Source organism: Plectropomus leopardus, chromosome 1, assembly GCF_008729295.1.
Source record: "Plectropomus leopardus isolate mb chromosome 1, YSFRI_Pleo_2.0, whole genome shotgun sequence".
In the NCBI taxonomy this organism is placed as follows: domain Eukaryota; kingdom Metazoa; phylum Chordata; class Actinopteri; order Perciformes; family Serranidae; genus Plectropomus; species Plectropomus leopardus.
This window is the reverse complement of record NC_056463.1, coordinates 10,931,416-10,957,230: the sequence shown is the minus strand read 5'-3', so window position 1 is coordinate 10,957,230 and position 25,815 is coordinate 10,931,416. Positions and strand designations below refer to the sequence as shown.

The following is a 25,815-nucleotide window of genomic DNA, read 5'->3' as shown; positions in this document are numbered from 1 at the left end:
CAGAGATACAGGGTTTGAATCCCAAGAGGCTACATCCAGAATACGATTCGACCTGTGGCCCTTTGCTGCATGTTGTCCTCTGTCTTTCCCCCCGTGTCTTGTTTCTATATTCAATTGTCTTATCAAATAAAAACAAAGAAGCCAAAAAATAATATTAAGATAATAGATAGATAAAAGAATCAGTAGAAACACAGCAATAGCTCACTATAGACAACCAGTTTTGTGGTTTGCTGTTCTTGAACAGCAGTCTCCAGCTCGGCACCTAGGTGACATGCCATCCACTGTCCACCACCCCCTCCACCTCCATGATGACATAGTCAGCTCATATATCAGGTCACTTTAGAAACACTGATAAAATGTGGAAATGTAAAATATTCGTGGTTTGCAGAATTGCAAAATGCCAACATTTACCTCTGGTTACTGAGCTGGGCAGAGTGGTGCTCCTTGTGACGAGCAAACTGACCTTTAAGCGTAAAATTGCTGGAATTCCACTTTAAAGGGACAGATAGGGATGTCATTTTGCACGCCTGCAGTTTTGAGAAGCAGAGTCCGACACACTAAGCAATGTGCTGCTGTGGATCGGGGTCAGCAAAACACATAGCCCCTAAAAACTTTTTTTTAAAAAAATCAGTATAATTTTTTTTTGTGAAATACAGTGATAACAGAACAAGTGAAAAGAAGTGCAGCAACATGTAACAGTCAACAGTCAAAAGAGACATACAATGAGACATGAAACAAAAGACAGCATGACATGTCTCCTTTTATTGAAATGTATAACATTTCAATGTGCTAAATAAATCAAATCAGATTTGTGAAAAAAACATTCATGCAGATGGATGAAAAATCAGTTTTCAATAAATACATCTAAATCGATATCAGTTTAAGCGTACGCTATACTGAGAGTATTTTCACCATTTGTCATCAGAGAGCCCGTTTTCGATGAGGAGGCCGTGGCCAGTTTCAGTTCCACATCTATGCTCTATTCAAAGCCAGACTCCATTGAGAAAAATGGTAATTTTAGCTCACTGAACACGGCAGCTGCTGATCTAACGTTGCTTCGATCAGTTAGTTTGTTATTGTCTGACTTTGGTGAAAGCGAACCAACCCATTAGTTACACATTAACAGAAACAAAAAAACTGATTGAGGCAGCAGCAGACCAACAGCTCATGTGCAGCAATATTAAATAATTGTTCTTCTTAATGTTTGGTTTTGAAGAGCATGATATGATGGCTTCATTTAGTAGCAAAAATACTCTCAGTATAGCATATACTTAAACTGATATTGATTTTTTTTTAGGTGGCTAAAATACATTTTGTTGTGTCTGCAGCAGTAAATTGCTTACCCTCCATGTCAGACTCCAGCCTGCTTCTCCAAACTGGGGGCGTGGTGACTTACATTTACTGTTTGTAGTATACCATCTATGGATAAGTACCCCACACAACACCATTTCAAGTAATCTCAACTATCCCTTTATTGCATGTCAAAAAGCACGAGTGTGGCTTTTGGAACAATGGCCTGCAACAGACTAAAACCTGACCAGAGCGGCAGAATTTGCTGTTGATTCTCAGTTGGATGTGCAATACACCCTGTCCACATTACAGCTCATTACTGATTCAACGTTAGTATCAACGGTAATGGCTTTGTTTGAGCTTAAAGCAACATATCATATGGAGTTGTGGCTAGCTCGCTTTAGACAGAGCATGAAAAAATAAACCTTTAAACCAACTTTAAAATCACAGCCGCAGATGTTTTATTGCTTTCATAAAACAAAACTAGTTCAATACAAAGAGTGTAAGTGTTAAATAAATCTGTGTTAGAGATGTGAGAGATGACGGCACATAAATAAATCCACTGGCAGATTATGTTTAATACTTTATAAGCTTTCTCTGGCTGCATTATTCATGAGAGGATGACATGTTTTCTGTATTCACACTTCTGTCATTTATGTGTGTTTGGTCATCAGTTATCATCATTGTACTTTGTGTTGCTACATTCTTCAGTTGGGCCACTGCAGGAAAGTTAACTTAAAATATGTTTGTTTTGTTTGTTTAATATGTTTTTTCACACTATCGCATACATTTTTATTGTGCCAGTTGTATATCCTTTAACTGTCCTGATACAATTCTTCCAGCACTGATTATAAGTGGCATTTAAGTGTAGTTTAAGATACACAAACTTGAATACTTGTCCAAACTGAAAGTACTGAATTGTTGAAAATGAGTCTGATATTGACTGAAGCGTACAGTATATTTGACTGTCTTCCACTATAAATATAGCTTTTTCAAGCAGAATAAACACCTGCATTTCTGAAACCAGGCATTCAAATCAATTTAACCACATTCAATAACACAAAAAGGGACTTTTATTTTTTTACAGTTAAAGTTAAAATTAAAACTTAATTAGTCTGTAACTCAATTTAGGCTCAATTTTGGTGGGTTAAATACTCAATCAAATTAATTTTGCTATTGAAATTTCTAACTGTTGACGTTTACAGCGAGAAAGAAAAATGAGGATGCAACAGTATACCAGAACATTTTCATATTAGCAGGAGACAGTTTTCTTTAACCCTTTGAACTCTGAGCAAATTGATGCAATTCCTGTCAAAAACATGGGAAAAAACAGCAATGGTAAGAAATATTCCATAAATTGCAAGAAATTAGTAGCTTAAAATATTTTTGAAAGCTAGAGAAAATATCTACGGGAAAAAGGACAAAGCTAGGGAAATAATTCTCAGAATTATATATTGAAAATTACATCACAAAATTATTCTAATTTTTAAGCACTTATTCCAGTTCACTTATTTTATTTTTTGACTTTTTTTTAACTTTTATTTATTCATTTAGTCATTTATTTTACTATTTTTCAGGTAATTTACTTGTACTTTTCAGTACTTTCTTGCTAATTTTAGGTAATTGTTATATGTTTGTGAAGGAAATCAAGCCAATTTGCTCAGGCTTTAAAGGGTTAAAGAGTCAACTGTCCCACCTAACCCCACTTTTATTTTGCAATGCAGATATTTCTTTGACTTCTCTCAATTCGTAAATACAATATAGGTTTATGGGTTTGTAGTTGTGGTATCTTGGGCACATATAGTATGCTTTAGAAGCATGTGGTCATAGTGTGTAAAGCTCAAGAGCTACATTACCATTTACTGAAAGGAGTTAATCTCCCTGTCCCAGTTCACCATCCTCATTGGATCCCCCATCCTCTGTGTCCCCGACTAAACAGGAAATCAAGAAGCCCTGCAAGGACAATAAAGACAAACAAAAAACATATAGCAATATTGTATCAAACAGCAATAGTGCTTCTTCTAGCACTCAAGGTCGTCTTGTTTCGTTAGAAAACAGCAGGTGGGCTTACAGTAGATTTGTTAAAACACAGCAAGAAAACTGGTGTACTGTCCACTGGGATTCACCACAATAAAATTAGAGAAAACACGACTAGGAAGAAGGTCATGGGCAAACACTTTCTAAACATAACTCAAAACATTAGATCAAACTATTCAGATGTTAAGGAAATGTTGAGTGAGAGCAGAAATCTTCAGTCTTAACTAGTGAACAGTTTATCTTGTTAAGAATAATTCCCCTGTAGATCAAAGCATACTCAGCAGCACAACACTTTTACTTTATCATTTTTGCAGCTGTCAAACAATCCCACTTTGGCCATATTAGTTGTCTTCAAAAGATTTTTATTTTTTAAAAAAGGTTCTCTTCATCACATTTTGCAAGTACCAAACACTTTTCAAGTATTGTGCATTGCAGTCTGCTCGTGTCTTAACTAATATTGACACAAGGGGGCGCAAACAGATTTAATTTAGACCATATTCTACACCTCGTGGTTTTAAACCAACACACCACAAAAAGACATAAAACTACTGAAAAGTAATGCAAAACAGCTGCAAGGAGACACAAACAGACAAAAAATAACGACAAAAGGGAAAAACAACAGAGACATAATGCTGCTATAGGCTATAAGGGTGTTAAACAGCTGCAGGGAGACACAAAGACACTCACAACTACGAAACAGGCAAAAAAAACCCACAAAGACAGACAAAACTACTCAAAAGGGATGCAAAATTGCTGCAAGGAGACACAAAGAGACTCAAAGCAGCAACAAAAGGGGCAAAACAACCACACAGAGTCACAAAATGACCACAAAAAAATGCCAAACAACAACAAAAAGAAGGCAAACAACTATAAAGTTTGTGTATCTTGCTCCTGTGTGGGAGAGGTTGTAGGGCCTACTGCACGTCTGTGCCCAGGTGTCCATTGTCTCATTATCTGCCCATGACTGAACAGTTCAGTGGCTGTATCTCATACGTCCAGACGCAACACAGAAAAAGTTTTTTCACTACATTGTCTGCGGCGATGCTGCTGTATTATGTATTGTCTGCCCACATTGTGCTTACAGTATCTTTGTTCAACATGCAGTTCTTGGCAGCTATCCAGTGCAGAACTGTCATTCATTTTACAATGGAAACGTTAAGACAAATTAGATTAAAGCATGTGCATGAAACCTCACCGATGTGGATAAACTCAGGATCCTATAAACTGTCCTCTCTGCTGCAGGTCAGCGACACACGGCTGAATGAATGATGTGTTTTAGAGACCAGAACTCCAGCATATCAAATATTAATCCAACTTCCTGTAATCACAAAAAGAGAGAAAATAGAAAATGGCATTTAAAGGAATCCTTAAAAAAAGTTTGTATTATTTAAAGGCCATTAGAGGAACAAACCATTTTGACAAAGAGAAAAACTTTTTCACAAAAGTATGACGAGTAAAGTTTTCCACTGAATAACATGATTATATGATAGCAGTGAATTTGCTAGTTTATACTGGTGATAGAGCTTTAACGCACTGTTTTGACTTCTTTTATAAGTGACCCTGGCCTATATTTAGACTAAGAAACCAAGGACTAATTGTACTTTTCTTTCTGTTTTGAAAATGTTGGTCATTTCCTGAACTAATTGGATATCAGTCAACTAATAAAAGAATTTCAAAAAAATCAAGAAATTTTTCACGTAAAGGCCACCACTCATCACTGGTATAGTGGTATGATACAGTCTGTTAAAACAATCGTTAAATATCCTTTTAACTTTTTGTGGGTGGTCTTGGAGTCTACAAATTCAAAACAGTCTGTGTTACAAACTGAGGGCATAGGGTTTAAAGATGAGGTCATTTATCGGACAGAAAGAGTCTAGAAAGCTACTTTTGATTGCATTATACAGCGATTTTGGAGCTGAATCAGATGAAATTCAGGATGTCTTGTTCTCTACTGCTTTGATTTTGACCAAAATTATGTGTGACGTTTTCTGTGTTTTTCATTTTCAGCATCTTACATTACCACCATGTAGCTTATGTTTGTCCAAAAATAGGCAACCCCACCCCCCCCAACATTTCTGCACATTAATCTGAGACTAGGCAGTACTTATGAATAAATATTAGGAATAAAGATAAATATTCCTCCCAAATTGTTAGCACATGCAATCATGATCATAGATCAACATAACAAATTGCTGATATTATCACTGCCAGTTCTAATATTACAGTTTAGTGCAGTTCTGCATGTAGTTTGTGCAAGTGGCATTGCTGTACCTCTGCAGATGCTGTTACTTGACTGCTGTGGGTAGATACAATTAATGTCAAACACTAATATCTCTATTTAATTACTTTCAAATGTATTAAAAAGTGGAAAACTATAATGTAATATGAGTGTTACATCAGCTTTAACTATTCAACTTTTTGTAAAGTGTTAATAAAAAATGTTATTGAAAAGACATTAAAAGAAAATGTCATAATGTGTGTACTTTTTATGAGCGGCCCTCAGTCATATTCTGGGCCTAAAACATCTCCCAGCACTCGGCCATCAAAACTTTGAAAACCCTATTTAAAAGATTTTTGTTTGAGAAATGCTTCAAAACGGACAGTTAAGCTGTTGAGATTTTAAAAAATTTCTCCTGGGGAGAATTATCCAAACACAGAGCCCGCTTGAGGCTTGGTTCACAGACGGTGTCGCTCGAAAGCGTGGCACCGCTCTGAGACACATTTATTGATATGCTGCATGTATGCTTTGTAAAGCTTTGGAGATCTGAACATGTAGCTTCTCTCTGGCTGAATTTTCTGGACCAAATTCAGACTCTTAAGTCACCCATGGTTGAGAAGGGAATATGAGAAGATGACTGCTGTTTCCCCCGCAGACACTGGAGCCTAATCATTACCAGATCCCAATCAATTCTCCTGTTTAGAGACAGTTGTTTGAGGCAGCTGTTGCGCAATTAAGCAGCTGTACAAACAAGCAATCCATCTGCAGAAGACTAATACATAGAAGCAGAGGGTGGTTGAAAATGAGGTGCGACTGAACAGCTGTGACGAGAAGCGACTTCTAGTGAACCTGTCCTAACGCACAGTCACCTTCAATTCAGAGGGCGATTCTGAATGTGATTTATCAGCGTGGGAGGAAGCTGCAGGCCTCGTCACAGGCCGCAGCTGTAGCCTGATAGCATTCAGCCTGCGGTGCCTGATCCAAGTCACATTGTGACAAAGGTGAAGCAGTTAAATAGGCAGCGTGCTTGTGCCAAATGTCAGGGAGCCGCACATAGCCCGGATGTGTCTCTTGAAACTGTTTTGGTCCTGTTGAAGTTGTGAATTCAGATGCACTCTTAAATGGATACCTTTAAAAAGAGGTCTTTTAAAGGCATTAGTGTGTTCACCTTTGGTCACAGTTTGAAGAATCCAATTGACTCCAGAAGTATTTGGATTGTACATTTTGACAAACCACAGATATGTTACAATTGCATGTTATAGTAAGTAGATATGTTGAACCTTCATGTTGAAATTTAACATTTCAACAATGCTGTGGTTAACGTGTGTGGGGGAGAGATTCATTTAGAAAGGAGTGAAATCTGTAATATTAATAAGGTTCGGGATGGTTTTGTTACATTTCATGTGAGTGTTTTGTTTTTATTACTTATTATTTTGTGATTGCTGTTATTGGGAGAGCTGGGCCACATGGATATGTGCGGTGACACTCATAACTGACTCATAACTGTGTGATTACTGGGAGTGAGGGTGAGTGGGACGCTGTATGTTTGGTTGACAAAAATGTTGCAAATGCATGAAACAAACAAAAAGTCACTGAGAGTCTGAGGTCAAGCCCTGCTTTACTTGTCTGACACTCACTTTCTTTGTTTGCTGTGATTATTTTAATTCTAAGTTAGTGCATGTAAGAACCACAATATGAAAATAAGTTAACAATCATACAAATTCATTCAGTTCAGACACTGTAGTTATGTTAGTTATTTATCAAAACGTAAAAAGATAAAAATGCATGCATGTTGAATTTTGATAGGACGCTCCCTTTAATCTTGACGTCGTGTGCAGTGTAGTTGAGCAGAGAGCTGCATGAGGCACGGGAGCATGTGCTTTTTCTACTGAGTGACTGAGTGTAATTTAACATTTTTTCAGTAAAGATTTTAAACTGGATTACATCTCCTGTCATCTCCTGAGTGGCCTTTTTGACACTGAGAAGGAATGCCACTACACTGCACGATCCAATAAGTTGATTCTTTTCACTAATAAAATTTATTTAACATGTTTTGGGGGGGAGCTCAGCAAATCTTTTTTATTGACATGTCAAATGAGTAAACCCAACCTCAGCTTCTCAGCAGCTTTTAGTTGGTTTCCTGAACTTGCTACACTGTGGGTAGATTAAGGCACAAAAAGCACTTGGTTATGGTTTGGAAAAGATCATGTTTTGGCTTAAAATACCCAGTTTTGGTGGCACAATCCCAGCTGGAAGTTCAGCTATGTCTTGGTGAAAAACAAGCGCTTTTTATGGCACTTTCCACGATGGAAAAACAGTGACTGGTCGCTAAAAAACCCAATGTTTGGTGCCTAAAAAGCCACTGGAAACAAAGCAATAACCTGATAATAAATTTAAAAACAGTTTTTTTGTTAGTTGGTCTAAAACAGTGGTCTGCAGCTTGGCAGGCATTTTGCCTATGTGTAACGCCCTCCACCATCCCCTCCACATAACGATGACAAAATTAGCTGAAATGCTGTCACTTTTGTAACACTGATATGATAAGTATTAAATGTGCAAATGTAACATATTAGTGGTTTGCACAAACACAGAAAGCCAACATTTTCTTCTGGCAAATGGACTGTTTCAAGTCCCGCTTTGATCTTGTGTGAGGAGCAGGGAGTGCTGCAGCAATATACTTGAGACAATTAAAAAGAAATAAAAATATGTGAGTGCAGACAAATGCTGATAAAAAAAACAAAAAAACAGCTTATCATTAAGATGGGAGCAACTTAAAGTTTGAGAAATAGTGAACAAAGTATGTAGATTTAATACAAAGCAGTAGAAGAATACCAACATTTTGAGTTTGATGTGTAAGTTGACAGACTTTTTTAGTGTGCAAACTTTCAGAGTTGCACTTGCTCTAAAGCTCATTTGCTTTAATGTGTGTTTTGTTTTTACATTTAGAAATAAAGAATAATTCATTCATTCATTCATTCAGTTTGGATCTGAATCGATCTAAACATCTTTAGGATGTTGTCTTAAATGTTGCCTTCTCAGCGCAAATGTTATGTTATTAGTAGCGAGGATAAACATGTCATGTACTAAAATGTCACATTAAGTATTCATATTTAAGTTTTCTATTCGATACAGCTGAATTAAATATTGTGGTCTCAAATTTATTTAAATAAGTCATCATTTGTGTCATTCAGGAGCTTTTTTTTCTTTTCTAATAGTTTCACAACTTCATAGTGCTATCTGTAGTGTCCGCCACTAGATGGCAGCAGAATACAGATATCAACAGTTTAATGGTTTTTTTCCCTCCTTTATTTACCTTTCAGCATATTGTAATTTATGGTTTATTTGGTATCAGACAATCACAAACCTGCAGACAAAGTTTTGAATTCTGAGACAGCAAAAAGTATTTTTGTATTAAGTATTTTTTAAGTGCACTTCACGTTACGACAATCTCTAGCATCAGATACAGTGCCAGAGAAATAAATGAAAAGATATTTAAGTTAAACTTTTTTTTATCCAAAAGGAGAAATTAAATTGATCACAGGTACATACAGGGGTCAGTACCGAAAATGCACAGGGTAAAATTTGTTTTCTGTGGTGCAGGGGTATTCAACTGAAATTCAAAGAGGTCAAATTACTAAAATTTCCTCCCAGCAAAGGTCTGAACCTCATAATGTCTATCAAATAAACTCAACAACGCACAATTCCATATCATTGTAACAATATTCACAGTCAATTTTCAACAACTTCAACATACAGACGCATTATGGCACTTGTATTGAAAACAAATAGTTGCCTTTGCATAAATAAAGTTAGTCCCAGCACAATGAACTTCAGGCCTCCAGCACAACAGAAAACAGACCATAATCCCTTTGAATAACAAAATGCCTATTTTAGAAAACGTGTAAACAGAGCTTTTAACAATCTCTTTTCTCTCTTTTTTCAAATTCTTTTCTACTTCCCCTCCTTTCCTTGCAAAATGAAGCTAAGGCTTACATTTCAAGTGAAATAACAAGTCTCTTAAGTAAAAAGTAGAAATAAAAAGTGCCACTTTTTAGAAAAAGTGTGAACAGTGAGGAGCAGTCTATCTCTCTTTCTCTCTCTGTGTGTCTCTCTCTATTTAAATTATTTTCTACTTTCCTTACTTTGGAGCAGGCCATATCTCCTCCATGGATGTGACCTCCTTACTTTCCCCATATTTCTCTTCCGCGGTTGTGTAACAACAATTAATTTGATTGGCTCGCTTGAGAAGGTAAACGTTTACCGTATTAACTAGTAGTGGCGTCCGTCGAAAAAGAAAAAAAAAAAGCTCCGTGAAGATTTTTATTCTCATTTCTACATTTTATTGCAAACTGGCCACGGGTCCGGATAGGACCACTTGCATGAACAGTACTTTGACTTTTAAGAATACTTTTGACTGCCACTCACTTAAACCAAATGGAGCACTATTTTCAAAGGGACAATTCAATCCCAAATCAAAAATGCATATTTTCCCTCTTACTTGTAGTGCATTCAAAGATTTCATTTAATTTAATTTTATTCGTATTTTTTGAGTGAGTTTAAAAAGTGTTGGTAATAATAAGATAAGAAAATGCATTCATGTTAGCTGCATTTTATTATTGTCGAGGTGGACTTCTTCATAATCTTTAAATCAGTGTTATTATTAACAATGCATCATATTTTAGCCAATCATGTATTTGGTTGAAACTTTTAATGTGGAGTAACTGTAATTATCAAATAAATGTTGTTGAGTAAAAAGTATGATATTTTCTTCCAAGGTGTAGTACAGAAGAAGTCAAAAGTAAAAACATTAGTAGAATAAATATACCTATAAAAATGTGTTGAATAAATGTGGCCATTCTGGGTCACACTGACCTGAGAACCTTGTATCTGTTATATCTTCTTACCTTATTGATGAACTGCCCCATCATTTGCACTGAGCGTGGACATGTTTGCATACGTTTACTGTAACACCTTCATGCCTGTAAACATTAACCAAGCTGATGTGTCAGCGGGAGAAGCATTGCATCATATTTGATCACGTAAACCTGACTCCTGCAAATGCAAAAAGTAGTCAGAGGTAGTATTTTTAGCGAATTAACGCGCAATTTCTTCTATGTTAATACTAAATAAACTTTATGAATTCATTCCTTACCCTTTTCTCACTGAAAAGTCTGTCAGGTGAAATGAGCAGGGCAGACCAGTGATGGTTGTAACATTTTTGGCAGTTTTGTCTGTATCATGGAGCACTTTCAAGCCAGTGCAATCTAATGTGAAACAAACTAGTTTCATGTTTCTGTTATCAGAGGTTGTAGCTTTCATCTCTGTAATACAAACAGAATATGTATGATTTGGTCTCAGACACAAGGAGTGGAAAAATTACAAGTCACCCCACAGCCTAGGTTATTTGTGTCACCACATGGCTAGCAGGTTGGGTGGGTTGGCCTTATCTAGGTGTAAAGCCTGTGTTTTTTTGAAAGAGGGAGTGCTAAAGTAATGAAGGGAGGCTATTAAGGACTAGGTGGAGCAAAACAGTTGGTGAGTGATGTCTCTAAGTGCAACAAGGAAGATGAGTGGTGGAGTTTCCTCCTTTTCCTGATGAAGTCTTTGTTCCAAGTTATTGCCCGCATGTTTAATGTCTACAAATAATACAAATAATACTACAAATAATGCCAAACAGTGTCGGACCACAGACAGCGAGCTCAACAAATGATAGCTATTGGATCAGTTCCAGGACAGCAAGGCAACAGGTAGGCCCACATCCCTTACCTTCAGCCTGAGCCTTTTTTTATTTTTTAAGATGTATGTTTCTGCTGTTTAGAAAGCTTTTTATAAGACCCCCGAAACAGAATCCAAAATTTTGTACATTCTGTCAGAAAAAAAACTACACAAAGGTATGTTTATCCTGATGAGAGTATTATTGTTATTCATGTCACATATCATTTAAAAGTTATTTTTGTTTCTGTGATATAAGGTATCTATAGGCACATCAGATCAATAAGAAGTTCGTTATGAGAGCATTTGCATGGGTGTTCAGCATTGTCCCTACTGCAGCAATAGAGGTCAGAGGTCAAATCCTGTTGTGTCATAAAAATTTGACTTTAAAATAGATTTTTGTCCAAGATTTACAATATGATGTCATGATATTCTGTGGGAGTTAATCTCTTTTATACTGGCTCTTTGTGTGAAATGGCTCAAAAAAACATGGAAAATTGGAGTGATCAAAAAAGTACTGATAGCACGTAGAAAGCTACCAATGCTGCAATGCCATCATGCATTTTTCAACAATAGGAACATACTGTATACATTTTTAAAGAAATCACTACCAAAATTGCTCCCCTCCAAAATGACACATTGGCCAACCTTTGGGCAGCGTATTTAGGGCCAGCCGAGGTTTGTTGTGATGGTTGTAACATAGCCTGGGGTGAAATGTGACATGAAATGAATTTTGCACAGGATAAAAAGCTACATTTTTTCACGTATAGTCACAGTTAACCCAGATTCTTGTATCCATTAACTATCTTAGCATACAGTCAACAGACAAACATTAGAACAACTTGTATGAAAGTTATCTACATAGACACATAATAAATGTGATTTAAGTTCGATTCATTTAACTACAAAACTGGCGATATTACTATTACTATACTATCTCAAAAAAATATTTCAGTATGAACAATTACTTTCTTACCTCAAAAAATGTTTATTTCTACTTCTAAACTTAGGTGATTCTGTCACAAAGTGATACTTTCTCACATGAGGAATAAACATGGGAATAAGGAAGAAAAATAGGCACATGCACATGAGTACTGATCAAAGTAAAGTTAGGTTGTTTTGTTACTATTGAGTATATATAGTGTATACATAAACACGCAGTTAATATACTGTATCTGAACAAAGCTGTTTGCAAAGGCCCTGTTATGCACAACGATGTCAAATCAAAACAATTCATATATTTGGTGCCACCTGTCTTCATCAAGATCATTAAGTTTGTTTTATCCAGGTTTAAAGAATAAACTGCTTTGGCTTTGAGCTGCAGCAGGTGACACCCAAACACACAAATTTCAAACGTGTATTCAAAAATTTGCCAACTGTAGATTTGTGATTAGTGTTAAAAGACATGCTCGACTGATGATAAAGATTCAATAATTAAAGTGGAATTAATATTCCGGACTGAGGCTTTAATCTTTAAAGCTCAATAAAAACTGCCTGTTTCTGGCAAGGCTAGTGGAAGTAGGACAACCGATGTCCGCCGCGGCGGACATCGGTTGTCCAGCAGTGAAAGCCACCACCCAGGGAGTTAGCATGGCGAATATTCACCTTTATGGTCTTGATACCTGCAACAAATACACATTTATGCATCAAATACAGTGTATTCTCCTAACAGATAAGTTGGATGATCAAAACATCTGTTGAAATGTATCTTAAATGTCCAATGTGTAAGACTTAGCAGCATCTAGTGGTGAGGTGGCAGAATGCAGCCAACTGAAACTTCTCTCATGTGCAAGTCGAGTGGAACTAAGGTGGCTGATGTGAAAACACAAATGTCCTGTCTGGGGTCAGTGATTTGTGATTTCTCTGTTGTAGCTGTAGAACAACATGGTGGACTCTGTGGTAGGGGACCTGCTCCAAATGTGTATATAATCAGCTCATTGTAAGAGAACGAAAAACAGGATTCTTATTTGCAGGTGACTATACACTGAAGAAAACATAGCGATGAATATTGTATACTGTATATTTCTGCTGATAGATGCCCATAAATACTAGGTCTTCAACAGGTGTACTGTGACTGCCAAGGGCTCCTCAGAGTTACTGCAGGGGGGCGCCAAACTATTATTTGTTTGTTTTTTTTTTTCCTTTTCAAAAATTAAAATATAAATAAATGTGAATACATGACATTTTTCCTTTTGCATAACCTTATCTTTGTGACCAGTGGACTTTCCTCCCTGGCCAACCTAAAAAGTAAATACAGGTCAAGACTGCAGCCTGAGGCTGGCGTGGCTCTCTGCCTGACAATCTCCATCCATCCAGTTAAAATGCAATTCAGTATTAAACAAAATATTTGGTAGAAAGTCCCTGCTCCATCTGTCTTTCAGCTAAGGAGTCCTTGGCATGAAAGATATTAAAAAACCCCCCACCCTAAATCTGACACATTGGACCATTAAACAATTCAAAATCGGACAAAAAAAAACTTGAATTATCAAACTTACCGAGGCTCTCAAACATTTTCTGAATGCTGCTTTCATTAATGTCAACCATAACACGCTTCTCATCCAACATCAGGACGTTCATGGACAGCCATTTGGAGGACATCCACAGTGGGTGGTCTACACAGGAAGGGAGAGAAATGTTGAGGTTGTTTTCAGTAAAAAAACAAAAAAAATGTGTTTTGCTTATGTAAGAGGAGACCAGTTTAAGCAGTCACCATCAGGAATCAGAGGTGTCGGAGGTTTCACAATAGTCCAGCCGGCCTTCTGGAACATTTCAATCTGAGGTCAAAGGACAAAGAGAAGAAGTGAACATGGAGCTCTTTATGATGTCAGTCCAGTTAAAGTATCAGTCCACAAGAGGACAGCACAGGACACTGTGAGAAATGAAAAGCATCCAGCAGTACCTGGTGACATGGACGATCAGGGTTTGACAGCACCAGTCCTGGCCCGATGATGTTGAAAGTGCCATCAATGTGCATGGGGTTTGGATCCTTGAATGAAATGATGTGGATCTTGTAGTCCGGAGCCAAATGGCGGCGCATCCACTCAATACCCATGTAATTTGTAACCTGCAAAAAATAAATAAAGAATAAAAATAAAAACAGTAGAAGAAGTGTTAGGAATTTATGTATGGTGTATGTTTAGTTATACAAATGCTTGAACTTTCATGTACCTGTATAGTTTTTGAGCAAATAAAAAGTAAATTTGTATTCACAAACACACAGAGATGCCTGTAGGTCAGGGGTACTCAACTTGTTTTTCCAGGGGCCACTTGTGCAGAATGACAGGAGTCCAGGGGCCCAGTTAACTAACAAATATTAACAATGTTTATCAGTATATATAATGAATGAATTGCCTGTTTTCAACATTTTCACGGTTGCTGTCCTCAAGTATCTGTGCCAAGAAGCTAAGACATTTGGGGCTTAGCTCTGACCTGTCAGGGGTCGGGGAGACTAAATAAACAAGCTCTATTCTGATACTTATTTAATGCAGTCTGGCACCTTGTTTACATTAAAAGTACAAAGAAATTGCAGTTGTTAATTAGAATATGGTCAGTGGGTCGCCTATCAGGGCTTGAGTTGAGTATCACTGCTATAGGTCATCTACAGTTTAGCAGTACCAAACATTTATCTAATCATTCGTTGTGCACGTTGCAATGGACATTTAACTTGGACTTCAGAATTTGCACCTATGGAAAATCTCCCTCCATATCAGATAGTGGACACCTCACAGATTTAATAGCTGTCATACCTGACTCCTCTGGACAAAAAGGTCCCTCCCAGCTCGGATGAAGTCCGCAGCATCAAAGCAGGGCTCGTGCTCTGTGGTCACGAACTTCCCCTCAGCAGCCAGCTTCTGTCTGTCCTCCACTGTGCGGATGGGATAGTCCTGACAGACACCATGCAACAATGATGTAACAGTTCATCAGCAATCTCTTGCCATGCACAGGGCAGTAAACAGTGCATGACAAAGAGTTCAGTGAATTAGAAGAACCTAAACAAGGCGTTTTAATGCGGGGATAACTTTGTGGTGAGGTTAAAAAGTGCTGCTGCTGTGCTGTTCTAATCTCACAAGATAAGGCCTCACCTGATCATACAGCTCATCAGCCATAGTGGGTTTGGGAGCAGTGGTCCATTTAGCACCGTTTCTGAAGTACTCCTTGATCAAAGGTCTGTAGGCTCGGTACTCAAAGAAGCGAGCTCTCCAGGCCATAGGAGCCTCGATAATCTCATTCCCCACAACCATGAGGATGTCTCTGGGCATGGCAGCGTACATGCCTACAACAGATCCAACAATACAAAACGATCTTACCTGGAATATTCTGTGAAGTGCAATGTGATGCATTGACACTGTTATCATAAACAGATGAATTTCAATGGTGGAAGAAAGTAATCAGATCATTTATATAAGTAGAAATGGCATAGACACACTTAGGTCTAATTACAAGAAAAAGTCTTACATACATATTTAAACTTAATTGAAATGACTTGTTAGGCAGAAAAGGCCCTTGTCAGTGTATGGTTCTATTAAGGGAACATTATTACTGATGCATCAACAAGTAAACAGCACTAGCTGGTGAAAGGGGAGCTAGTTTAAACAGCTCCATATACTTTTGTGTAATTGAATCCATAAAAATAATAAACTGATCATATTTTTTTTTTTGTATGCAAAGACAAATTTGTAAGAATAAGTAAAGTTAAAAACCTCAGAATTTAACTACAGTACCTGTAATATATGTTGTGTATTTTTTTAACAGTATTTTGACATTAATTGGCACTGACAGTATGTATGAAGGGCCATGTAAGTGAGTGATTTATCTTTGTTTTTGTTTGTTTTTACCTGATGATGTGAAGTCTGGAGTTTTGTATTCCAGGGACCAGTCGATGGGCTCTGGTCTTCTGACAGTGACACCTTCGTGACGCAGAATATTGCACATTTCCTCAATTTCAGCAACAGCTTTTTTCAAGTGGTCCGCAGGAAAAGACTGGCCCCCATACTGCTGGTAGAAGGGCCAGTACTTCGCATATGTGTTAGCCTGTTGAGAGGTTCACAACATGACCACATGGAGTTAACCTCATACTGTCACAAGTGAATTTAGGCAGCATTTTACAGTTTTGATGCTGTTTTTTGTCAGGTAATATACACAGCAGCATCATTACGTAATGTGTGTCACAGAAGTTAAGTTAACATTATTGCTTACTTTCACTTCCACAGTGAAGGGAGGCACATGGGCATTTTCGGCACGACCCACGATCACCTCCTCAAGTGGATCCCATTCATTGTAGCTGCAGACAGGACATTCCTGCAGAGCAGGCTCAGTAACGTGTTCAGCTGCAACAACGTGTGGCTGTGCAGATGTGGGACTAGAAGTGCTCTTGAAGGCCCTCTGCACCCATCCAATCACTGCCCGGCTGAGCTGAGGAGGGAAGAAAATGGATCAAGACTTAAAAATAATAATAATAAATAAATAAATAAATAGATAAATCAATCAATCAATCAATAAATAATTAAATACATCTGCAACTTAAAACTGCCTTCAGTTCAGCGAAATTGTAGATACTGAAAAAATGTGCCACAGCTTTGAACAATTTCTTTTCTCTTTTTTTCACATTCTTTTCTTCTTTCCCCCCTTAAGTCCCGCATTTTCAAGTGAAATAAATATCTCAAGTAAAAAGTAGAAATAAAAAGTGAAAAAAAGTGTGAACAGTGTGGAGCAGCCTCTCTCTCTGTGTATCTCTGTCTCTCTATATTTAAATTATTTTATACTTTCCTTACTTTGGAGCAGGCCATATCTTCTCACTTCTCCAATATCTCTCTTCCGCGACTCTGCGTAACAAAGGTCAGCAATCAACTGAATTGCTGACATTTGAGACGGTAAACGTTTACCGTATTAACTAAACAGTGACGCCCGTCGAAAAAGCATAAAACGCTCCTTGAATTTTATTGTTCTCATTTTTACATTGCAAACTGGGTCCGGATAGGATGGCGTTTCGGTCCGCCAGTTGGTGATGCTTGAAGGAGGTTAATTATGAATGAAATAAAACTGTTGATGATAACAGCGCCACTGGCATGATGAGTACTTTGACTTTAAGAAATTTAACAAGAAACAACATGTTTACGTGAAACTGCTCCATGGGCGTGTCTAAGAAGTGGCCATCAGCCACAGCCATCTTTGTTATATGATCTGCCAGATATCACCAAAAATTATGACTGGCTATCTGCTGAGTCAGTTTGAGGTGTAAACAGAGTTTATGTCTATCGGTCTAATTCAGTCTCAAACCTGAGAGGCAGTAATGTGCCAGAGTAATGTCTAACCTGACTAATTTTACAAAGAAATAAACTGACACAACTATTAAAAAGTTTGCTCTTACAGGATTAAATTTAGTTTTATTTTTTGGTACTTGAATACTGTTGGCAATTTATACTTTTGATCATACTATTTACTTTTGGGGGAGCAATTTATTTAATAAAGTATGGAAACTTTATTTTAAATGTGTGCGGTGTCACTCTGTTGTGTTATGACTTGTAGGTCTATTTATATTTTAAACTAAACAATAAACAGGGATATAAGACACTGCAATGTTAGTAATTAACATAGGCATGGCTAGTGGAGACAAAAATGGTAAATCAAAGCTATGTCGAAGCGTGTGCATGAAGCAGTGCTCGTACTTCATGCCACCCCTGCATACGTCAGAGCCTAACTTGGGCCCCCCTTGTAAAAAAATGCTTGGACACACCACTCACAACAAGGCCTGTGATTTATCTTGAGACATCGATTACACCTGGTCATATATGATGTAATGCTTCTCCCACTGACACATCAGCATAGTTAATGTTTACAGATGTGAAGGTGTTATAGTAAACATAGTGCCATTTATCAAACGGGTCAACAGATATAACAGATACCAAGTTCTTCGATCAGTGTGACGCTACATGGCCTAATCTATTCTACTAAGCCTGTGGTGGTGTTATCTTAATTACCAGTGAGTATATTTATTGTACTACGGTAATTACTTAAGGCTTCTAGTCCACTACATTTCTCTATGAAATATATTCAAGTAAAAGCCAAAAAAATCTGGACAGATAGTGACTTAACAGACACTTATTTAAATGAATGAAAGTGTTTGCAGTTAATACTTTAAAAATGTATCATTCTTGAGGCATATTTAAAGTGAATTTTTGGACTGTTCTTTCAGTTTTTCTTTACTATTGGACTTATGAGACTCTGTTATTTAAATAAATGATTGAACCCTTTGACTTCACACAGAAGCTCATGCTTAGGGACCCCCTGAGCCCCCGGGCCTGGGTCCAGTGGGTCCTTTCAGTATTGCATCCATGCCAGTAATGGTCGATAAACAAACACAAAAATATTGAATATAACAAATAATATGAGAAGAAACCAACACACAGCTCTTTATAATTACATTTAATAATGTTGCATGATACAAAACATCACTTGCATTCCTCTGTTGAGCCATAACTTCCCTTGAATTAATTGTTGCAAACTAAATATCAAGGCAGACTTGAAGAGGTAAACATCTCATATCCAACTGTAGATGCAGCAAAGGATCATAAAACATCCTCACAACAAGACATCTATCATTCTTAGGCATTTCTGCGTTGCACACAAAAGCAGCCAATAAGTTCAGCAAGAATGACTAGTAGCATATAACTGGCCCAGATTTGCAAACGGAGAAAAGGCAAAAGGTACACAATATCTGATATGGACCGCATACTTTTTAAGTAAATATATAAAAACACTAATTGTAGGGAAATCCAATAAAGAGTATGAAAAATATAAATAGAACTTTGTCTTTTTGAATCAATTAAAATCTTTACAAAATAATATACTAGCGATACGAAATTAATATTGTTTAATGACCTTCTTCACAACTTTAATACATTCTTTCAAATAAAAATAATAAAAAAAAAAAACTTTGGAAAAATTATGGTGTTTCCATGAGGAGGTAGCTTCTCTCCTTCTTGTTTGGTGACTTTCACATACCAAATTGTACCTTGTCCTCAAAGTTATGACTTTTTAGATGTATGAGCCATAATTCAGCTTCACAATAGCCAGGCCAGAAATGCAGTTAATATTGAGATTACTGATCGAAGTAAAGTTATGTTCATTTGTTGCTATTGAGCATATATAGTGTATACATAAACATGTAGTACATATACTGTATCTGAACAAAGCTGTTTGCAAAGGCCCTGTTATGCACAGCGATGTCAAATCAAAACAATTCATATATGTTCATTTCAGACATAAAGACTCATTCCAGAAAAGGACTTTGGTGCCACCTGTCTTCATCAAGATCATTAAGTTTGTTTTATCCAGGTTTAAAGAATAAACTGCTTTGGCTTTGAGTTGCAGCAGGTGACACCCAAACACACAAATTTCAAACGTGTATTCAAAAATTTGCCAACTGTAGATTTGTTTGTGATTAGTGTTAAAAGACATGCTCGACTGACGATAAAGATTCAATAATTAAAGTGGAATTAATATTCCGGACTGAGGCTTTAATCTTTAAAGCTCAATAAAAACTGCCTGTTTCTGGCAAGGCTAGTGGAAGTAGGACTGCAGGGTACCGCGGCGGCGGACATCGGTTGTCCAGCAGTGAAAGCCACCACCCAGGGAGTTAGCATGGCGAATATTCACCTTTATGGTCTTGATACCTGCAACAAAAACACATTTATGCATCAAATACAGTGTATTCTCCTAACAGATAAGTTGGATGATCAAAACATCTGTTGAAATGTATCTTAAATGTCCAATGTGTAAGACTTAGCAGCATCTAGTGGTGAGGTGGCAGAATGCAGCCAACTGAAACTTCTCTCATGTGCAAGTCGAGTGGAACTAAGGTGGCTGATGTGAAAACACAAATGTCCTGTCTGGGGTCAGTGATTTGTGATTTGTGTGATATTAAAAACCCCCGCCCTAAATCTGACACATTGGACCATTAAACAATCAAAATCTGACAAATAAAAACTTGAATTATCAAACTTACCGAGGCTCTCAAACATTTTCTGAATGCTGCTTTCATTGGCGTCAACCATAACACGCTTCTCACCCAACATCAGGACGTTCATGGACAGCCATTTGGAGGACATCCACAGTGGGTGGTCTACACAGGAAGGGAGAGAAATGTTGAGGTTGTTTTCAGTAAAAAAAAAACAAAAAAAATGTTTTGCTTATGTAAGAGGAGACCAGTTTAAGCAGTCACCATCAGGAATCAGAGGTGTCGGAGGTTTCACAATAGTCCAGCCGGCCTTCTGGAACATTTCAATCTGAGGTCAAAGGACAAAGAGAAGAAGTGAACATGGAGCTCTTTATGATGTCAGTCCAGTTAAGGTATCAGTCCACAAGAGGACAGCACAGGACACTGTGAGAAATGAAAAGCATCCAGCAGTACCTGGCGACATGGACGATCAGGGTTTGACAGCACCAGTCCTGGCCCGATGATGTTGAAAGTGGCATCAATGTGCATGGGGTTTGGATCCTTGAATGAAATGATGTGGATCTTGTAGTCCGGAGCCAAATGGCGGCGCATCCACTCAATACCCATGTAATTTGTAACCTGCAAAAAATATATAAATAAATAAAAAAAAATAAAAAAGAAAGTGTTAGGGAGTTATGTATGCTGTATGTTTAGTTATACAAATGCTTGAACTTTCATGTACCTGTATAGTTTTTGAGCAAATAATAAGTAAATTTGTATTCACAAACACACAGAGATGCCTGTAGGTCAGGGAAACTCAACTTGTTTTCCCAGGGGCCCCTTGTGCAGAATGACATCTATAGTTTAGCAGTACCAAACATTTATCTAATCATTCATTGTGCACGTTGCAATGGACGTTTAACTTCAGACTGTAGACTTCAGAATTTGCACCTAGGGTGCTTTATGGAAAATCTCCCTCCATATCAGATAGTGGACGCGCTCACAGATTTAATAGCTGTCATACCTGACTCCTCTGGACAAGGTCCCTCCCAGCTCGGATGAAGTCCGCAGCATCAAAGCAGGGCTCGTGCTCTGTGGTCACGAACTTCCCCTCAGCAGCCAGCTTGTGTCTGTCCTCCACTGTGCGGATGGGATAGTCCTGACAGACACCATGCAACAATGATGTAACAGTTCATCAGCAATCTCTTGCCATGCACAGGGCAATAAACAGTGCATGACAAAGAGTTCAGTGAATTAAGAAGAACCTAAACAAGGCGTTTTAATGCAGGGATAACTTTGTGGTGAGGTTAAAAAGTGCTGCTGCTGTGCTGTTCTAATCTCACAAGATAAGGCCTCACCTGATCATACAGCTCATCAGCCATAGTGGGTTTGGGAGCAGTGGTCCATTTAGCACCGTTTCTGAAGTACTCCTTGATCAAAGGTCTGTAGGCTCGGTACTCAAAGAAGCGAGCTCTCCAGGCCATAGGAGCCTCGATAATCTCATTCCCCACAACCATGAGGATGTCTCTGGGCATGGCAGCGTACATGCCTACAACAGATCCAACAATACAAAACGATCTTACCTGGAATATTCTGTGAAGTGCAATGTGATGCATTGACACTGTTATCATAAACAGATGAATTTCAATGGTGGAAGAAAGTAATCAGATCATTTATATAAGTAGAAATGGCATAGACACACTTAGGTCTAACTACAAGAAAAGGCTTACATACATATTTAAACTTAATTAAAATGACTTGTTAGGCAGAAAAGGCCTTGCCAGTGTTGTATCGTCCTATTAAGGGAGCATTATTACTGATGCATCAACAAGTAAACAGCACCAGCTGGTGAAAGGGGAGCTAGTTTAAACAGCTTCATATACTTTTGTGTAATTGAATCCATAAAAATAATAAACTGATAAACTGACTGTATATTTTTTGTATGCAAAGACAAATTTGTAAGGATAAGTAAAGTTAAAAACCTCAAAATTTAACTACAGTACCTGTAATATATGTTGTGTATTTTTAACAGTATTTTGACATTAATTGGCACTGACAGTATGTATGAAGGGCCATGTAAGTGAGTGATTTATCTTTGTTTTTGTTTGTTTTTACCTGATGATGTGAAGTCTGGAGTTTTGTATTCCAGGGACCAGTCGATGGGCTCTGGTCTTCTGACAGTGACACCTTCGTGACGCAGAATATTGCACATTTCCTCAATTTCAGCAACAGCTTTTTTCAAGTGGTCCGCAGGAAAAGACTGGCCCCCATACTGCTGGTAGAAGGGCCAGTACTTCTCATATGTGTTAGCCTGTTGAGAGGTGCACAACATGACCAAATGGAGTTAACCTCATAGTGTCACAAGTGAATTTAGGCAGCATTTTACAGTTTTGATGCTGTTTTTTGTCAGGTAATATACACAGCAGCATCATTATGTAATGTGTGTCACAGAGGTCGTCTTAACATTATGGCTTACTTTCACTTCCACAGTGAAGGGAGGCACATGGGCGTTTTCGGCACGACCCACAATCACCTCCTCAAGGGGGTCCCATTCATTGTAGCTGCAGACAGGACATTCCTGCAGCGCAGGCTCAGTAACGTGTTCAGCTGCTGCAAGGTGCGGCTGTGCAGCTGCTGCACTGGAAGTGCTCTGGAAGGCCCTCTGCACCCATCCAGTCACTGCCCGGCCGAGCTGAGGAGGGAAGAAAATGGATCAAGACTTAAAAATTCAATATAAATAGATAAATAAATCAATCAATCAATCAATAAAAACATCTACAGCTCAAAAATTGCCTTCAGTACAGTGAAATTGTAGATACTGAGAAAATGTGCCAGTTGTTTACATTTAATAGACCATTTTAGATGCACCTATCTAAAACAAAAAATAACGTTTTCACATATAAATTCACTCTCCATAATAATTGTAAACTAGCTCTGCGTAATTAACATTTTTTTAAATATATTTTTGTTTTGTGTATTATTTTATTTTAGTGCCCGATATTAAGTGGATTTAGATGTAATCAAATGAATGACTTGGCTGCAGCTCGAATAAGAGGGCTAATTCAAACACAGTTAAACTGTAGGCTGATAACACAGTGTGGTATCACAGAGAAACGATCCAATAAAGCAATTAGTTTAGCAATTTGTTTGGTGTTAAAGTACACGTGTTCTTAAGAAACCGCTATCTCCACAGATAGGCGAGCTGGCTCAGGAGCGGCTCCCATGTCACTGAGTTTGGGAGCGCATCTGCGCCAAACAGCTGTTCGTTGTCACTCAGCCACCAAACACACGCACGCATACACGCGCGCGCGCACACACGCACGCACGCACGCACACACACACACACACACACACACAAACACACACACACACACACACACACACACACACACACAAACACACGCACACACACACACACACACATAGACACAGCTCTCTCAGTTGTTAGAAACAAATCAAACCTTGGACTAAGGTCCCTGACATAATGAGTGATTTTTTCAAATTGAATTTTTCAACTAAAATGCTTAATCAGACAAAAAAAATTAATAAATCAATGATCTCAAGAAGCAGCTCAGACGTATAGCCTAAATGTCGACCATAATTTCTTTATTCACGTTTACTGATTTGTGCTTTTAACAAACAAAAAAATGTACTTTTCTCTAATTTCTTTTTGTAAAAACAATAAGAACACATGAAACCACCATAATACCAACCATGGCTCCGATCAGATGGGCAGCCTCGGCCCCCCTGCTACCTCCTCTCAGACACCTGACCCGCAGCATTGTCCGACGTAATAGTGAGCGTGTCAGTGAAAATCAAATGGCAGCGCAGGATCCGCGTTTGCTAATGCATGAAGACGCCTCAGCTCGCGGCCAGCTTTATAGCAGCGGGTCTACGTGCCTCTCAGACTATTGGTCGCCTTCATGTTGAGAGGCAACGTGACTTGAGAAAAAGCATTTCTGAAACACAATCCCTGACGCCAGCAAATTCTTATCAACTGGAGCTGGTTTCCAAGGACATGCATCTGAAAATGTATCAAGAATGATTTTTTTTTACTGAGCAGAATATTTTCTCACATATTTCTGCTTAAGAAAGTAAATTAGAATTTAAAGATCAGCAAACTGATTAAAGACACATTATTTCAAAATAAACTACAAACAACTAGAATGTGTCCTTTCTGCTGCAAAAAAAGGCAGAAAACATTTATTTATTTATTAGAAAAAAATATATATCCAAAATTTAAATTAAAAAGTCTAACAATCATTTCTTTTCCAATCCCTTATATCCTGTTTGTCACCAAAAAAAAAAAAAACCCACTAATACAATGCATTAAAAAAACATAACAACTTTAATAAACTTAACTGTGCATCTGAGAGTTATGACTCAGTCAGTCATGATTGCTTATTAGACTGCCTTGACCAACCAGTAAAATAGTGTCATCATTTTGTTTGGGAATATTACTAAACACACGCTGAAAAAGACAGCAAAGGCAGAAAAAGGAGTTCACACAATCAAAGAAACAGATAGCCTTGTGCAGTCTGTGTCACCCCTCTGGACTCCGCTCACAAGTGTTTCACAACCTGAAGACCTCGGTGACCGCTGATATTACCCCGCCTGCTAAAAAAAAATCTCTGGCTGATTCCCAGGGTTCAAAGGATATGTGCAGAGGATACCTTCAGCTCCCACGAGCATCATTTACTCACCAGTCCAACAGTCAAATGAAATCAACAAATATTTAATCATTAAAGCGGCAATGTGAGGAAAAAACATCCAAACAAGATGATAAAGGACAGATATACACAGTGCAGTGATGTCAATAGTTCAAGAAGTAACGGTGCAACAGTAAGAAATAATTCGACACATAACTTCCCCATAAAACTGCAACCTGTTGTTTTTACTCTCTAATAAGCACTGGTTCAGAGCCACCTCAGTTAAACCTTTTAATTAATAATGATTGTTTTGTGTGTTTGAGGCTGTATGCAGTTATACATCTGAATTTCCCCATCAGTGATCCAAATTCATTTCATTTTGTTTTCATTTTATTTCTATAGCTCAAGACCATATTACATGGTGTGAAGCACAAAAATGACATATAAAATAAAAGAATAACGGCACACTGCAAGCCTAAAGCACAACTAATGTTACTTAAACAAAGAAAGGACAATCATGTGACAGATACTTTTCCAAACAAAAGGGTGGTCCCGCTATTAGTGGCAGAGTGTAACTTAGAACATTTACTCAAGCACTGTACATACCTTTATTCAAGTATTTAGGCTACTTCTGCTCCACTACACAGAAAGACATACTTTTAACTCCACTACCTTTATTTAACCACTGTCTGACTGTTTCTGATCAGATAAATTTGACATAAAACTCTCAGGATTAACTTAGTAAATACAACACATTACGTTTTTTGTTTTGACCTGTGAGTGACCTTTTACTAACAGGCTGTGTGTGAGGCGCCTCTCATTTATAGGATTAGGCGTATCTAACAATAAGGTTGCAGAACTGGGTCTTCTCCCGTGTGCAAAGCGTGTAAGAGAAATACACTGGACTCCATGGAAGGCATGGGTGTACAACATGAACTGGATACAGCACTGGAGCCAGGGCCCTGCTCATTCCT

The 25,815-nt window shown here is 37.9% G+C and overlaps 2 protein-coding genes and 1 long non-coding RNA gene across 3 annotated transcripts; all 3 read right to left on the bottom strand.

Annotated features, from left to right (window-relative positions):
* LOC121942443 lies at window positions 1-4,594 on the bottom strand. The gene is made up of 3 exons (XR_006105810.1): window positions 4,523-4,594; window positions 3,147-3,243; window positions 1-118 (listed from the first exon to the last, which is right to left on the bottom strand). It is a non-coding gene; the product is annotated as an uncharacterized LOC121942443 (long non-coding RNA).
* An 8,172-nt stretch (window positions 4,595-12,766) lies between these two features.
* LOC121943876 (glycine amidinotransferase, mitochondrial-like) lies at window positions 12,767-17,423 on the bottom strand. The gene is made up of 9 exons (XM_042487469.1): window positions 17,373-17,423; window positions 16,454-16,669; window positions 16,093-16,288; window positions 15,340-15,530; window positions 15,004-15,141; window positions 14,157-14,321; window positions 13,968-14,031; window positions 13,753-13,869; window positions 12,767-12,879 (listed from the first exon to the last, which is right to left on the bottom strand). Exons 1-9 carry the CDS (start codon window positions 17,421-17,423, stop codon window positions 12,767-12,769), a joined length of 1,251 nt encoding a protein of 416 aa, XP_042343403.1.
* Window positions 17,424-19,715: 2,292 nt separating this feature from the next.
* Window positions 19,716-24,004, bottom strand: LOC121944821 (glycine amidinotransferase, mitochondrial-like). Its single transcript, XM_042488738.1, has 9 exons — window positions 23,906-24,004; window positions 22,669-22,884; window positions 22,308-22,503; window positions 21,551-21,741; window positions 21,217-21,351; window positions 20,667-20,831; window positions 20,478-20,541; window positions 20,262-20,378; window positions 19,716-19,929 (listed from the first exon to the last, which is right to left on the bottom strand). Exons 1-9 carry the CDS (start codon window positions 23,972-23,974, stop codon window positions 19,817-19,819), a joined length of 1,266 nt encoding a protein of 421 aa, XP_042344672.1. The 5' UTR covers window positions 23,975-24,004; the 3' UTR covers window positions 19,716-19,816.
* Window positions 24,005-25,815: the final 1,811 nt, after the last annotated feature.

Bases quoted from the DNA above. Each gene is read 5' to 3' on its own strand.
- LOC121943876 (XM_042487469.1), bottom strand. From the start codon at position 17,423: ATGGCTGTGGCTGATGGCCACTTCTTAGACACGCCCATGGAGCAGTTT. The intron at 16,289-16,453 runs GTAAGCAATAAT...ACCTCTCAACAG, and splicing joins CCTTCACTGTGGAAGTGAAA to GCTAACACATATGCGAAGTA. The intron at 14,032-14,156 runs GTACTGCTGGAT...CTTTGACCTCAG, and splicing joins CTGATCGTCCATGTCACCAG to ATTGAAATGTTCCAGAAGGC.
- LOC121944821 (XM_042488738.1), bottom strand. From the start codon at position 23,974: ATGCTGCGGGTCAGGTGTCTGAGAGGAGGTAGCAGGGGGGCCGAGGCT. The intron at 22,504-22,668 runs GTAAGCCATAAT...ACCTCTCAACAG, and splicing joins CCTTCACTGTGGAAGTGAAA to GCTAACACATATGAGAAGTA. The intron at 20,832-21,216 runs GTATGACAGCTA...TATTTTTTGCAG, and splicing joins ACCTTGTCCAGAGGAGTCAG to GTTACAAATTACATGGGTAT.